This window comes from Miniopterus natalensis, chromosome 14 (genome assembly GCF_054644295.1).
Source record: "Miniopterus natalensis isolate mMinNat1 chromosome 14, mMinNat1.hap1, whole genome shotgun sequence".
Classification (NCBI taxonomy): Eukaryota; Metazoa; Chordata; class Mammalia; order Chiroptera; family Miniopteridae; genus Miniopterus; species Miniopterus natalensis.
Window position 1 is genome coordinate 18868401 of NC_142094.1, and position 15886 is coordinate 18884286.

The 15886-nt window shown below is 53.7% G+C and overlaps 1 protein-coding gene across 1 annotated transcript; it reads left to right on the forward strand.

Moving 5' to 3' along the window:
• The first annotated feature begins 756 nt into the window (after positions 1 to 756).
• On the forward strand, positions 757 to 14452 carry DUSP13B (dual specificity phosphatase 13B). The gene is made up of 7 exons (XM_087824131.1): positions 757 to 908; positions 3519 to 3726; positions 5915 to 6115; positions 7494 to 7588; positions 11154 to 11327; positions 13108 to 13328; positions 14041 to 14452. Exons 1-7 carry the CDS (start codon positions 757 to 759, stop codon positions 14241 to 14243), a joined length of 1254 nt encoding a protein of 417 aa, XP_087680257.1. The 3' UTR covers positions 14244 to 14452.
• Positions 14453 to 15886: the final 1434 nt, after the last annotated feature.

The window sequence follows — 15886 nt, forward strand, 5'->3', positions numbered from 1 at the left end:
GTTTCTGACAACGGGCCCGGAGGCTCTTCAGAAAGTCGAGGGCAACATTCACCTCCCTTCTCCCCCTTTGACTTACACGGCTCCTTTCGGCCTTCTCTTTTGAGAAATCAGCCACCTTCATGACAAAATCACTGTTCAAACCTTCACCCGTGAACGCTGTGGGCAGCCTTTAGATGAGGTCCTCCATGCCTCCCCCTGGTCGTTCTCTGACTCTGCAACTCAGGAAACTTCTCCTGAGCCCTAAATCTGGAGACTCATCCGACAGCTGTACAGTTTGGACCCAGGCTTGCAGTGCTTTTTCTGTCATTCATCCTTGGAATCAACCACCCCTTCTCCACCCAGGATCTCTGCTTTAACTCAGTCCTCAGAATGGAATAGCCTTTTCAGGCCTCTAAACCTGTTCAAAAATGTTTCTTAAGCGTATACTACGTGTTAGAGACAGAATAGCCTTTGTTTCATGAAGTCCTCACAGTTCTTTAAGGTAGGTGCAATTATCCTTACTTTGCAGATGAAGCAACTGAGGTGGAGGGATAGAGTGGTTTGCAGGGGTACGCCTGATTTCACGTAGTCATGGAGCTTGGGGTTGTCAGGGGTGACTTGGGGAAGAAAATGTCCTGTTCTCTCTGGAGGCCCCTGTGACATGCTGAGTCACTTCTTTCTGTTCCACCTGTCCCTGCCAATCTCTGGGAAGGAGAAGTGACACTGGAGAGGCAGAGAGGAGTGACGGCAGAGACAGAGAAGTGGGTGGGCTGGCCCATGGCTGAGGCCTTGCTCCCAGAGCCGAGGGGAGATACCGAAGCCACTCCTTGCCCCAGCGTTGTGGAACTGGAGGAGCTCCTGAGGGAGGGGGAAATTTCTTCTTGCAACCGGGTGGATGAAGTTTGGCCCAACCTTTACATAGGAGATGCGTGAGTGGTAGCTGGCCTAAGGGGTGTGGGAGTGGGAACAAGTAGAGACCATTCTCGGGCTCTTTACCAGAGATAGGGGTGGGATGGGAACATGGAGAAATAGCTCTGCTCTCAGCATTCTAGGCCAGGGACTTTGTCCAGGACCCCTGTGTGCTGAGGACCATGCAATGACCAGATGCAGCCCCCAGGGGAAGGGGACTTTGCCTGCCTGAAAGGGGAGCTCCCAGAAGTTCCAGGAGTCTGCTGGCACGTCCAGGAAAATTGAGGAGTTTGGGAGGCAGAGGCCTGGGGAGTGGTGATTTGGGGTATGAAATGGATTAGACAGAGAGCTTCCCTTCCTGGTCCTAGCCTCTCTCTTCTGGACACAGTGGGCAAGGAAGCCTGACTAAAGGTGAATCAGAAAAGTTGTCACCTCTAAACATTTGCAGAGTAGAAGCAGGTATGAGGTAGTGGCCATGGAAGGCCGGAAGTGTGTGGGAAGGCATAGGGCATGGAGGAAGGGTGGGGCAGCTAGGTTCCAGGGGTGAGGCAATCCCTTCCAGTCCTAGCCCGGGCAGGGGAAGATGACCTCAGGAAGCAAAGAGGGGCTAAAGATAACTTCCTATACCACCAGCTCTCTGACCAGAAAGCTCTGAGTTGTGGATCCCAGCTCTAGCTTGCTGGGTTCCTTCTGACTCCCTTTGGACCCTAATGGCTCCATCCTTCTGAAGTAGAGGGCCTGACAAAGCCTCCTTCCAGGACCCCATGGCTCAGCCAGCATCCAGACCCCTTCCTCCCTTCCCCAGGGCCACAGCAAATAACCGCTTTGAGCTATGGAAGCTGGGCATCACCCACGTGCTGAACGCCGCCCACGGGGGCCTCTACTGTCAGGGCGGCCCTGACTTCTACGGCAGCAGTGTGAGCTATCTGGGAGTGCCAGCCCACGACCTCCCCGATTTTGACATCAGTGCCTACTTCTCCTCTGCAGCTGACTTCATCCACCGTGGCCTCAGCACACCCGGGGGTAGGACAGGGGTCTGATCTCATATCCATCCTGTTCAGTCATGGGGGGATGTCCAGTTTCCCTTCAAACATCAGTGCCCTCCCATCCCTAGTTTTTTGGTGTTTTTTATTTTATTTTATTTTTTTCAGACTGTAAGAGGTTTATCCAGAAAGTCACAGAGGTAGAAGTGAGCCATAGAAGAAATGGGCTCAGGAAACAAGCCACAGAGGCAAAAGAAGGGCCCCCAAACCCAGGAGAAGGAGAGAGTCAAGGAAAGTGCACCTGGGGGGAGGGGGCGGGGAAAGGCACAGCACGCTCTGTAGTGAGAGCCGCACTGGGTCCTCTCAGAGGTGTCAGGGGAGGATCCCAACCATCTTTTTAAAAAGCCATCAGGTTTTTAAAAATCCTCTGCTCAGTGCTTCAACAACTTATCCAACTACATAGCTTCACATACGGGGAAACTGAGGCCTGGAATACAAGACCATGCCACAAGTTAGGAGCAGCCCTGGGGCTGGAAGCCAGGCCTCCCAAACAGCAAAACAGTTGTTTCTATGCAGCACTCAGCCTTTGGAAATCGACATTTGGTACCTAGATGTCTGATTGGTGCCTCAAAGTACTTTCAAATGGAAAAAAACTTCTAACACCCAGGGGACAACAAGGGACCTGGGGGAGGCTGAGCCCTATCATGTGTTTATTCTGGGTGAGAGCTGTGACCCTTGCTACCTGAACCCCGGGCAAGCCAGCATCCCTCTCTGGACTTCAGTTTCTCATCTGTGTGATGGGAGAGACAAGACCGCGCCTCATAGCGCTGCTTAATATCCAAAGCACTCTGACATTCATTTTTTCATCCATTCACTCACCAGCTATTTATTATCTTCTCTGTGCCAGGCACTGAGCTAGATGCTGGGAATTCACACTTAGACAAGGCAAGGTGCCTGCCCTTGCAGAACCTGTCATTGTGTTTGGTGGAAAGAGGGTCAAAATGTAAAGTATTATGAGTGCTACTCATATGAGTGGGCAAATGTGAAAAGCTGTGGGAGCACAGGGCAGGGGTGCTGAATTCAGAGGAGGCAGGGTGACTTCCCTCTACAGCAGTATTCACTGGGCCACATACAAAAAGGATGAGCTGCTCTGTGATTCAGGCGATACCATGAGTGGTCAGGAAAGCCTATGCGAAGAAGCTGAAACCTGACAGATGAGTAGTGAATGTTAGTCAGACCAAGAGCAGGGGGAAGGATTTACAAGGCATTGGAATAGCATGTGCTAAGGCTGGAGGCCAGAGACCATGACAGCTTCAGGGAACTGAAAGTTACCCTGTGTTCCTAGAGCTGAAGGTCAGGGTGGGACAGCCTGACATGAGGCTGCAGGATCAGCGGGGGTCTGTTCATGGAGGGTCTTATAAGCCATGCTAAGGACTTGGGACCCCATCACAAGGGTAGGCAAAATAGGTTCTGGTCTACGCATTTGACAGATCAAGAAACTGAGGCCCATAGATGTTGAATGATTTGGCCAGGGTTTGTCACGGAGTCCACCCTAGGCAGAGTAGGGAAAAGAACTTGGGTCCCCACCCCAGCACCTGGGTGGGCCTGCCGGTGGGAAAGGATCTTTCACCAGGATGTCTTCCTCAGCCAAGGTCCTGGTGCACTGTGTGGTAGGTGTGAGCCGCTCCGCCACACTGGTCCTGGCCTACCTCATGCTGCACCAGCAGATGTCCCTGCGCCAGGCAGTGATCACCGTGAGGCAGCACCGCTGGGTCTTCCCCAACCGAGGCTTCCTTCACCAGCTCTGCCAGCTGGACCAGAGGCTGCGGGGTGCAGGCCGGAGCTGAGGAGCCAGGTGAGGGCTGGGCAGGGTGAGGGGATGAGGGAGCAAAGCTGGGTGCAGTAAGAGGTGAGAGGTCAGGTGAGAGCTGGGCAGGGAGCATGGAGGGGGAGGCCAGTGAGGGCTGGAAGTGAGAGGTCAGGTGAGGGTTCATAGGGGACATGGGATGGGCCCAGTTCACAGGTCAGTTGTCAGGGCTGTGTCTGGCTGGAACTGAGGGTTGAAGGGCACCTGGCCCACTGTCCAGCCTGCTGGGCTTCCCTCGCTGACCCAAGGTCTTACCAGTCCCAGCCAAGATAAGCCTCCAGTAGGGCCCTCTGTCTCCTGGCCTACCCAGATTCTTCAGACCCCAGAGAGGATGGAAAGCATAAAACGAAAGAGGTGAGGCCTTCCTACCTGGTCCTGACGCTGCCCTGCCCTGCCTCCTTGCCCAAAAGCCTGTGGTGGGCTCACCTAAACCCCACCAAGGCAGCAGCCCAGCCAGTCCTGGCACCTGTGGGCTGTCGGAACCCTCCCGCACTTCTGCACACCTTCCCTCCAGATCTGGGGAGAAAGTGCGTTAATTCTCACGTCAGCCCTGCCTCACCATTCCCACATGGAAAGGAGACCGGTGTTCCTGCCACCAGCCATGAGCTCCCCACACAACCTTGCTGATGTAAAGTTCTGTCGTCACACAGTCCATTCTCTGCCTTAGACCCAGCATCCCACTCCCTACCGGCCCCCACCCAATCTGAATTCAGGTCAACAGAAGGACTCTCCCTAACCTCCCTCTCTCTGTGGTCCTGGGGACCCCTTTAGGACATAAAGGTCTCACTGAAGTCTATTCAGACTCCTTCCTGCGTCCATTTACTCCTGCCTTCTTGCTCCCTCCCCAAGCCGCTCCCCTCCTGCTGGAGGCCCCAGTGTCCCCAGCCGCCCAGTGGGAGAAACAGGACTACTCAGCAACAACACTGCTTCTCAGGCTCTCAGTCCACAAATGGCCACTGAGGGGCCGCTGTAATTTCTTTGGCATCGACCCTGTGTTTTCCTCCAGCTCAGTTGGGAGGAGGCAAGGGTGTCTCTTCCTGGGGTGGTGCCAGGATTATGAGGCAGCTGCAGAGTACCCACTGCCCTTTTCCCACCACACCCAGGCTGGGGCTGTCCCTGGCTGGCTCCAGCAGCCTACCTTCCCCGCATCACACCCCCGCCCTGAGGGCCATCAGCGGGCGGTTAGGCCTCCAGAGCTGATGTCCACTCCCCTGACCAGCCTCCAACTCCTGCCACCCTTACTGCTCCTTTCCTCGGCTCTCCTCAACCTTGACTTTGGCTGTGCCTCGCCTCCCACTGGCTCACAGGGGATGCCAGTGGGGGTGGGTGGCTGGCCTAGGCTCTCCTGGTAGTTGGAAGAGGGACAGCTTTCTCCTCCTGCCAAGAGCATGGCCTGAATCTTCCCCCACCCCCCACCCAGAAGAGCGGTTTTGGTCTCTGAATGCATAGCCAGCCCAACCAAGGGGGAGCATTTTAGCAGTTCGACCCCTTTGCACACGCTGTCAGGAGGATGAGCATGTTGGGGATGGGGAGGAGGGCAGCACAGAGGGCTAGGTTTAGAATTTGGGGGGTGAGTGTAATGGAAGGAAATTAGGGTTATAGCTGGAGCTGGGACTAGGCCTGGGCTAAGCTGGGTGGAAGACTGTGTGGAGCTCTGCGGGAGCCAAGAGTAGGACAGGAATGCATGTTCCCACCCTGCCCTCTTTCCTCTAAACCATCTTCAGGAGCCTGGCCGAGAAGCAGACCTCTGATCATGCCCAGTCACCCCAGTTCCTCGGCCTGAGGCTCTAAAATACCCTGACCCCGAACCTCAGCATTTTCCCGTCGGGCAGCTGGCTTTGGGGGAGTCATTTGGGCTACCACATTGCACAGTTCCTGGGGGTGCCATCCACCAAATATGCTGTGCAACTGGCGCCCCTGGGAGTTGTGCAGTGTGCAGCCTAGACATACAGCAGCCCTGGGGACTCTGCAAGATGCGGGGCTCTGAGCCTGGGGCCCCAAACCTACCTCCTCCTCTCTCCCAGCACCTGCACCCTCTGGACCTTACCCATAGCGCTCAAAGTAGAAGCAGGTTTAGGTGGCAGCTCCCACCCCTGACTCAGTGATGTGGCCCCAGCCAATCTGGGCCTTGGTTTACATGAAGTAACATGTAACATGAAGCTCATCTCTCCCCCAGAGCTGGTCCTTACTCCCTGCCACAGGGCTCTGCCACTTTGCCACCCTGCTGGCCCTGTTGGTGTTTCTGAAGGCTCTGGCCCAGGTGGACACCGAGAAGATGGAAAGAGCCCAGTGTGGGGTCCGTCCTAGAGCCTGCTACTCCATCCGATTCCTCCGGCTGCCTGCGCTCCCTCTCAGCCACTGTCTTCAGTCCCCACAGGTGGGAATGGGCCACCCTCTCAGCCAAGCCCTGAGGCTCCTCGGCCAGGGACCCCAAAGTCCCTTGGAGGGGGTGGGGGAGCATGGGAGGAGAGCCAGAGGTGATTGTAATTGTTCACAGTAGCCCTTGTCCACCACTGCTGCGCCCACCAGCTCTCCCTAGGGCCCCCAGGGAGCCCCAGCAGGGGCTGAGCCTTACTGCCTGGAGCTCAGCCTTCAGAGACCCATGTGGGTATGGCTGCAGGTACCCATATGTCTGTGCACGTTACCCGGCAGTGAGCGCGAGGAAGAGTGCTGGGTATATGAGGAGGGTCTCTGGAGAGCAGGGAGGGTTCTTAATAGGCCCCAATCCAAGGTCTCAAAGTGATCACAGTTAACCTTAGGAGGGACCTTAAAGACCATCTCACTGGCCTCATGGGACGGTGGCACCTGGGCCAGGAATGCCTTCTGGGGGAAGGAGGAACTTGCCAGAGGACAGAGTGGCTTCTGGACACACGGCTCTGCCTGCAGGCCAGGGTTGGTCTGAAGACCTGCTCTGAGCCCCACTGACGCTTCTGTCTGTCTCCCTTACTTCCCTGAGCCTGAGTCTTCTAGATCTTAATCCTGGGCCAGTCCTGTAATCCTCAGCCCCCAACTAAAGGCCCTTGGACGTGGGTTCCGATGTTGGCAATGCCACCAGTTGTGTGTGATTCAGGCTGGCTTCTTCCCTGTCCTCCATAGAAGAGCCTTCCAGCATTAATTTTCTGCCCGTGCTCCACACCACCCTTGAAAGCCAAGGGAGCTTTTATTTATTCATTTACTTATTAGCTTTTTGTTTTTAATCCTCACTGAAGGATATTTTTCCATTGATTTTTTTTTTTAGAGAAAGGAGGAAGGGAGGAAAGGAGGAATGGAAGAAAGGAGGGAGGGAGGGAGGGAGGGAGGGAGGGAGGGAGGGAGGGAGGGAGGGAGGGAGGGAGGGAGGGAAGGAATTCGATGTGAGAGAGACACATGGATTGGTTGCTTCCCCTACATGCCCTGACTGGGGCCGGGACTGAACCTGCAACCCAGGTACGTTCCCTTGACCAGGAATTGAACCCAGGACTCTTGGATCCGTGGGCTGATGCTCTAACTACTGAGCCAAACTGGCCAAGGCACCAAAGGAGCTTTTAAAATGGTTTATTCGATCTTCCTTCTCCCTGCCCCACAATCAGTATACACATACACGCATGCCTCAGGCATATTCCTGCCGCCTGCCTCTGTTCAAGCAGGGCCAGGTGCCTGTCTGGGTGTGGCACTGATTATGCCATGGGACCAGTGGGTAAGTGGGGAATGGCAGGGGGAGGCCAGAGAGGGGAGCAGCACATCATGCTTTATAATTAAACTCAAATCAAAAATAGAAACAGCATCAAGTGTGCAGAGACAAGCGGCTGGAAGTCAGCAGCACACCGTGCCTGTCAGAGAAGACCACAGCCAGGGCCAGATACCCCCACAGGTGGGTGAGTGGCCCTATTTCGGGGGTGGGGGGGACATAGAGTTTGCTGGGTAATGAGGACCAGGGCACCATTGCCTGTGTGTATTGTGGTGGGGGCAGGGAGGGGATTGGGTTAGATTGGGGGATAGACTGGGTCAGACAAAGCATGGTAGAGTCAGAAAGACCTGAGCTTAAATCCTGGCTCCCATACTTCTTGGCTATGTGACTTTGGGTATATTGCTTAATCTCTCTGAGTCTCAGTTTCCTTACCTGTAAAATGGGGATACTAATATTACCTGCCTCATAAGGGTACTGTGAGGATACAATGAGAAAATATAAGCCCTTAGCTCTGGCTGGTACATAGTACATCCTTAGTAAGTGGAGACTATAATAATTATCATCACCAGAGAAACAGATATCAGGAAACAGAGATAAAGACCAAGCCTCACGGTCCCATGGGAAAGTTACCTCCTACCCAGGATGGCTGAGGTCTGAATGGGTAACAGTAATAATAATAATAGTGATAACAGTAAGATGCACCATTTATTGGGCATCTACTATGAGGCAGACCCTGTGGGAAGTGCCTTACATTTATTACCTCATAGGGTTCTCACAGCAGCCCCAGTGAGGACACTGGCTCAGAGAAGTTCACAGATACAAGCACCAGACCTAAGAGCTCTGCCCAGGTCTGCCCTCCTCCATGGTCTGCACACTGGGTGCACAAACCCACTGGCAGCTCACCATTGGCAGCCCACCTGCCCCACTCTCTGAGGCTTCCTTCACCAGACTCCTCAGAGGTCTCCAGCCCCACCTGTCCTGTGGCCACAGTCCCACCTGGTCTGCCTGGTGGGGAGGAAGAGGCAGAGAGAGTGAGCAGCAGGGAAGAGCAGGGGGAATATCTCCTGGAGCTGGAGCTGGAGCTGAGGAGGTGGGTGGCAAACAGCTGCCCCCTGCCCTGAGACGACCTGTGCTTTGGCCTGAGGCCACCAGCATGCAGGGTTGCTGGGAGGCTGTGGAGCAGCATGAGCTCCCATGACAGGACGGGAGACAGAGGCCACTGGGAGAGCAACACAGAGAGGAGGAGAGATACAAAGACAGAAGACAAGTGTCTGAACTTGTCAACAGCAGCAACACAGAGCAGGCAAGCTGCTGCCTACAGAGGCCTCTGTTCGGCTTAGGGGGCGATGCAGGAAGGAGGCCAAATGAGGGTTAGAGGGAATGGGGAGAACAGCCAAACCAACCCAGTCCCTGCTGGAGGCTGGGCCTCGCTTCACCCTCAGATGGCTGAGGAGATGTGGGAGGAAGTGTCAGGCAGGGTCCTTGGCAGTCTGTGGGTGGCAGAAACCAGGGGAGTTGTTGCAGCCACCAACTCTCCTTCCTTGGGTGTCTCTGGGGCTTGAAGGATGAGCCAATGAGCAAGGGGCTGGGCCTGACTCAGCCGGCAAAAGTGGGATGGAGTAGACAGGTGAGGGACACATCCATGAGCATCAGGAGGGAGGCCCTAGATGGGACCAGACAAGGAGCCCCCCTTAGTCCAAGGCCTGGGCCTAGGTTCCCTAGGAGGCTGAGGCGGAGGCTGTGGCTTAGGAGCCCCCAATCCTTGATCCTTCTGCTATCTCCCCCTCTGCCCAGGAGCTTCCAGGAGGAACAGGGCCCAGCTGAAGCCTGGCTGTCCTCTCCCAGGCTCAGCTGGGCTGCAAGGCACCCACTGGCCACTGGGGGGCAGCCTTACCCCATGCCAAGCTCAGAGGCCTGCACACCGCCACCAGACTTCCCAAAGCCCCATCTGCCCTGCCTGGGGCTCAAGCTCCAGCCAGGGGCTCCAGACCAGTGTGGCTTCTGGATGACCCTGGGGCTTAGGGGCTTACCCCATCCTAACTACACGGCTCTCTACCCTGTAGTTGCTGTACACCCAGCCATTTCTCTCATTCTCAGGTCAGACCCCTAGTGGCTCCTCAGTCAGGCAAGACCAGGATGTTTAACATGAAAAGAGAAATGTGGCCAAGATTGGGGCAAAGACTTGCCTGAGGCCACAACATAGATCGTGGCTAGGCTCTCCTCCCTCTCTCTAGAGTTCCCTTCCCACCACTTCAGGTAGCAGCCTCCCATTTCCATGTGGAGTTCCAGGCCCAAGAGCTTTTAATCCCAAAGGGATGCCCGGCATAGCAAAGGCCTGGGGTTTGGAAGGACTGTGCTTCCCTCCACAGGGCCTAGGTCTGCTCTGGGGCCCCACCCCCATGGACTCCAAGAGGAGGGCCTGGAATTCTAGCCGCTTCACAGCATTTGTGTTCTGGGCGGAACCTACCCAAGCCCCATTCTGATCAAGTGCTTAGTTCTGTCCCTGCCCCTACTCCCCCACTCCCAGCCCTAGACCATGCCCTAGGTAGGTGGCAGGCCACTCAGCCTGCCCTGAGAGGTCGCAGAGGGGAATGAGGGGGAAATCAGGGTCTTCACTTCCGCCCTGCCCACAGGCTGCCCGCTGGGTGAGCTTGGCCAAGCCAGTGGCCTCCTGGGTGCCTGTTTCTCTCTCTGGTCCTGGCACCAAAGAAAAGATGTTTTTTCCAGTTTGTACCTTCCCTAGTTATTGGTTGAGAGGGCCAGGGACAGTTAGCCAAGATAGGCACCCCTTACCAGCACGGCACCAGACCCACGTACTGGTGCCACTGACAGCCCAGCTCAGCAGGGCCCCAGACCTCCTCAACCAGCTGACTCCTGAGACAACCCAGCCCACCTGGGGGAGGTCTGACCTGCAGCGCTGGCCGGAGTTGTTGGGGTAAGGAGGAAAGTCCCAGGACTTGTAGGCACACGTGTAACAGCAATGCCAGGCTCCCCTGCAGAGTTGGATGGGTTAGTGACCACTCTCTGGAGTCCCCAAGGTATTAACTGGAAGACTTGAGGACTGAAGTGCAGGATCACAGACCTGTATTGAAACCACAGCCTTGCTACATATCAGCCATATGGTTTTGGGTGTCACTTAAAAAATTTCTCTCTGAGCTTCATGTAAAATAAGGACCTACCACAAGTGAGGCACCAGGCCCCTAAGAGGGTTCATTCAGTATGGAAATGCTAACAAATGTGGTTCATAGCCCAGGCCCCTCACTCCAGAGATGGACTCTGCTCTCCAAGCACCTGAAAATGGAGGGTGTGGGGGCCTGAGGACCAGCCCTAGAAGTAGCAGAGGAGGGGGCTTGAGACAAACTGCCCAGGTTGTAGGGAGCCACAGCCATCTGAAGTCTCCATCCCTACAAAGTCCCATGTGACCAGCGACTTAAAGGGTTGGGTCTGCACTGACTCATCAACACAAACAGGGAGCCCCAAGGACTCATTGGCCAAAGTTTCTGACCTCAGGGGTTTCTGGAGAGGGCAGGAAAGAGGGTAACAAGGGGTTGATTCCCTTGTTCCTTGGGAAAGGGTCTAGGCCTCAGCCCCAGCCGAGCTGGTTAATAACCTCATGCGAACTAGCTGAGGCCCTTCTCACATCATCCCAGTGCCACCTGGGCTCTGCACCACTCTTGGGCCTCTGGGTCAGCTGGATCCACCTTCAGGGAGCAAGCCTCTAGCCACCGCGGTGTCCACCCTATTCCAGGATGGACTCCCTGCAAAAGCAGGACCTCCGGAGGCCCAAGATCCACGGAACAGTCCCAGTGTCCCCCTACCAGCCACCGACGCTGTCCTCACTACAGCGCTTGCTGTGGGTCCGTCGGGCCCCCATGCTGAGCCACGTCAATGAGGTCTGGCCCAACCTCTTCCTGGGAGACGCGTAAGTAGGACACACGTGGGAGAGTGGGGGAGCCGAAGGGGAGCCAAAGGGGGGGAGCCTCTCCCAGAGCCCTCTAGGGGCACGGGTGGCACCCTCTTTGCCTCATAATCTCTTTCCACATGTTTCTTCCCGTTTATAGAAATTATTCTTTTACTTTGGGAAGCAGAACACTCATGAGGAAAATGCACAGAGCTTTTTTTGAAGTTTCACCACCCAGGCCAAGAAATAGGGCATTACTGATGCCTCTGAAACCTCCTCATTATAACCCTTTCCCTGGAGATAACCACTAAGTGTTGAAATAATTGTTTCCTTGCTTTTCTTTCTACTGTTACCACTCATCTACCTAACCACATAGTTAGTTTTGTCTGTCTTTTAAAGTTAAATGAGTGGAATTATACTGTGTGTGTGTTTTGTGCCTGGCCAGTTAGCTCAAAATCGTAAGATTCACCCATGTTATTATGTGTAGCTGCAGCTCATTCGTTTGTTTTTACTGCTGTAACTATGTGATTGTGTGAATACCCCATAGTTTATGCATTTTATTTGTATACAAACCCTTGAGTTGTTTCAGTTTTTGGCTATTATGAACAGTGATCCTAGGAACATTCTAGTACATGTGTCCTGGTAACACACACACGAGTTTCTCTAGGGTGTATATAGAGAATAGAACTGAGTCATTTTCTCTAAAAATTTTCTTAAAATGTAGAACATATGGGCCAATATATGTGGATTTTAGAAATGTTCCTTAATATTTAGAGAATAGTGATCAGTGTCTTGTTAACAATATGGCAAATATGCTTCCTCCCTACAGATAACAAGTAATAAAGTCCTCGTTGCCTTTTAAAAAATACATACATAAATGTGTTTTCACATTTGTTTTTTACAAAAATGATACCACTTTCTAATCTCATTTTGTAATCTGCTTTATATAGAAAGCTTCTTAATGGAATCATACTCCATATGTTTAAAACCTTCTTAAACAATGTTCTGTTTTGTATTGTGCATTTTCCACAGGTTCTCAATATCACATGAACACCTTTCCTTGTTTACCTGTATCTACCAAATTTTAGTGGTTGCATAGTAGTTCATTTACCTGCGCATACTCAGTCTCCTATTAAAGGATATTTAGTGATTGCCTCCCAGTTTTTCACCATCTTAAAATATCACTAGATCCAATTTACAGATGCCTGTGGGCATAGCTTAGGTTCTTTCTTTAATTAAGTCCCTAGAAGGAGACTTGCTGGGCAAAGTACGTGTACATTTTTAAGGCTTTTGATGCATGTGGCCAAAATGCTCTCCAGAAAAGTTGGCCTAAGTGAAAGGGAATCTTTTTTTTTTTTTAACCCTTACCCAAGGATATTTTTTTCTATTGCTTTTCAGAGAGAGTGGAAGGGGGGGAGAGAGACCGACAGACAGAAACAACGACGTGAGAGAGGCACATTGATTGGTTGCCTCCCACCCATGTGTGTGCCGACCAAGACTGGGGATTGAGGCCTGCAACCGAGATACGTGCCGAGATACATGCCCTTTGGCCAGAATCGAACCTGGGACCCTTCAGTACACGGGCCAGTACTCTAACCGCTGAGCCAAAGCAGCTAGGGCAAGGGAGTCTTGAACTCTAACTAGAGGAGCCCTTTCACCCCCAGCCAGTTCACTGGTTCCAGTCTCTACCCTTGGTGGGGGTGGCAGAGGAGGGAAGGGGACAAGTTCCAGCACAGCCAGAAATGACCAGGGAGATCTACCCCCACCTCCCAATTCCAAGCTCCCCGTGTCCCCCCTCCAGGTACGCAGCCCGGGACAAGAGTAAGCTGACCCAGCTGGGCATCACCCACGTTGTGAATGTTGCTGCAGGCAAGTTTCAAGTGGACACAGGTGCCAAGTTCTACCACGGAATGCCCTTGGAGTACTATGGCATCGAGGCCGATGACAACCCCTTCTTTGACCTCAGTGTCTACTTTCTACCCGTTGCTCGATACATCCGGAGTGCCCTCAGTGTTCCTCAAGGTGAGCTTCTGGGGAAGGGACTGGGGTGGAGGTGGAGGTGGGGTTGAGATCTGGGGCTATCCATTTTTTCCAGTAGCACTGATAGGTTGTGTCCTGAACCACAAACCTCTCTAACAACCCTCCCACCCCATGGGGTAAATAGCTACTACCACTTAGTGAGCATCCCCTTCAGAGACATCCTGGAAACCAACAATCACAGACATAACTAAGGACCAGTGTGGTCATCAGTATAGCCATATTCCTCAGTAAGAGACCAGGTGCTGGGCATAATGCACAGGACCCAGCAAAGGCTCTTGAGCAGACTCCTCTAAAACAAAGCCTTGGCATAGGACTTGAGGGACAGGGGAGAGGGCAGAACTTGGGGGAGAGACAGGTAGATGCCCCATGTAATCTGCCACAAACCCAGGGGACTCCAGGAGTACTGTCCTCCCCCCACTCCCCAGAGTTGCAAAGGATGCCGGAGGAAGCACCTTGAACCAGGAGAAGGGAATCCCAGCTGCTGACCTTAGCTCTGCCACTAACTTGCTGTGTGACTCTGAGCTAGTTCCTTTCCCTCTCTGGGCCTCATTTGCCCCAGCTGACAGTGAACACAGTGTCAGCATTCCAGGACCCTGCGATGGGTGGGCTGAGGACGGCCAGAAGTATCTCTGATTCCCACACGGGTGGGTGGTACAAGGGCAGGTAGTTGATGCTAGGTTGGGTCTCCCTGCAGGCCGCGTGCTGGTACACTGCGCCATGGGGGTGAGCCGCTCCGCCACGGTCGTCCTGGCCTTCCTCATGATCTACGAGAACATGACCCTGGTGGAGGCCATCCAGAGGGTGCAGGCCCACCGTGACATCTGCCCCAACTCAGGTTTCCTCCGGCAGCTCCAGGTTCTGGACAACCGACTTGGGCGGGAGACGGGGCGACTCTGACCTGGCGGACAGCCAGGAGCCCTGACTCTCCGGCCAGCGTGGCCCAACTCAGCAGCCTGGCCCTGGGGACAGCAGCCTCTGCTGTTTCCAGTGACCTTGAGATGAACGTTGCAAGTGAGGGCTTAGCTGAGGCAGAGGCAGGGAGAGCTGGGTGGTAACCTTTAGCAGATGGGTATTTCTGACCCAGTCCAGAGATTCTTTATGCAAAAGAGTTCAGTCTGTCTCTATAATAAAAAGTTCATCATAATAAAGACAGGAGACCTTCTGGTGGTTTGTGGGGTGGTGGCTCACTCCAGGGATGGCCACGGTGTCCAGAAGGTTTGACAGCTCTGGGTCAGTACGACGCTGCCTAGAGGAGGAGTCGGAGTCCCTGGCAAGGCTTCCTGAGCAAGGAGGGCAGGTGAGGGCCATTTAGTGCTACCGAGCTTGGGTGCAAGAGGAAGGAGTGGGGTACGAGTGCTGAGAACTAGCTGACCTTTCTCCACCTTGTCCTCCTCATACCATCAGCCAAGAGCCAGGTTGCCCGAATACAGACCAAAGTTTGCTGCATCACTGTCCCCACTGTGCTGCCCTGGCCCGTGTGGCTCCGTTGGAGCATCATCTTGTGCACCCGAAGGTCACAGGTTCGACCCCCTGTCAGGCACATGTGGAGGGGGCAGCCGATTGATGTCTCTCTCCCTCTCTCTCCCTATCTCTCTCCCCCCCTTCCTTCCTCTCTAAAAATAAAAAAAAAAAAAACAAGAATAATTCACTGTGTGCAAATAGCACCTCTTGAATCCCACCAATCTTTTAATTTACACTCTGCTTATAAAATTACAGACACCTAGAAAACATGGGGATTAAACAAGAGGATAGGAGTTGGGGAGGAGATACCCCAGAAATCCTAGGCGAAGGGCAGTTATGTGATGGAGCAAAACATTTAGCTCTGAGTTTCTTTGTACTTGTGGCCTAGTAAAACAATATAAAGCCTGCAGATTCCTCACCTGTAAGTGGTACCAGGTGTCACGAGGATTAAATGGGCAGCCTTTCCCTCTCCCTCTCCGGTTTCCCCTATTTAGCCCCTGCCTCCTCCAACTGACCCAAAAAGGTCAAGGTTTCTCAGGGTTCTGTCCTCCACTTTTTCTCCCCCTTGGGGTCTTTGCCCTCCTGGGGGATCCTCTTGCTTCCACAGCCTCAGTTCACATCTCTAGGCTGATCACTCCCAGACCCCTATGGCTGGCACAGTCTCCTTTCTGAGCTCAAAGCCTCTGTATCCCACTGGCCACCTTTATTTGAACACAGCCTTTGAACTTCAAACCCACCCTGACTCACTTCTCTTCCTAGCGGGACAGCCATTGCTACCCAAGTCAGCGACTCCTGCCCCCCATCCAATCAGCCTACCGATTCCTCCTCCTAAACACAACCTGGATCTGCTCGCTTAACTTCATCTTTGTCACGACTACTCAAGTTCAAGCCAGCCTCACCTCTCCCCTGGATTCTTACAAGCTTGGCCCCCAGCCTGGCCCGTCCGATCTCCATGCGGCATGCAAACATCTTACTAAAATGAAAATCTGGTCAACTCCCTCCTCTGCTTACAACCCCCAAAGTCCAAAGGCCTTGACAAAGTATAGAGAAGCCTCGTTACCTGAGAACTCAGACCCCAG

Excerpts from the sequence above, each read along its gene's own strand:
- DUSP13B (XM_087824131.1), top strand. The coding sequence starts at position 757 with ATGGCTGAGGCCTTGCTCCCAGAGCCGAGGGGAGATACCGAAGCCACT. Across the intron at positions 909-3,518 it reads AACCTTTACATAGGAGATGC|CCAAGGTCCTGGTGCACTGT; the intron begins GTGAGTGGTAGC and ends TGTCTTCCTCAG. Across the intron at positions 3,727-5,914 it reads GGCCGGAGCTGAGGAGCCAG|AGCTGGTCCTTACTCCCTGC; the intron begins GTGAGGGCTGGG and ends TCTCTCCCCCAG.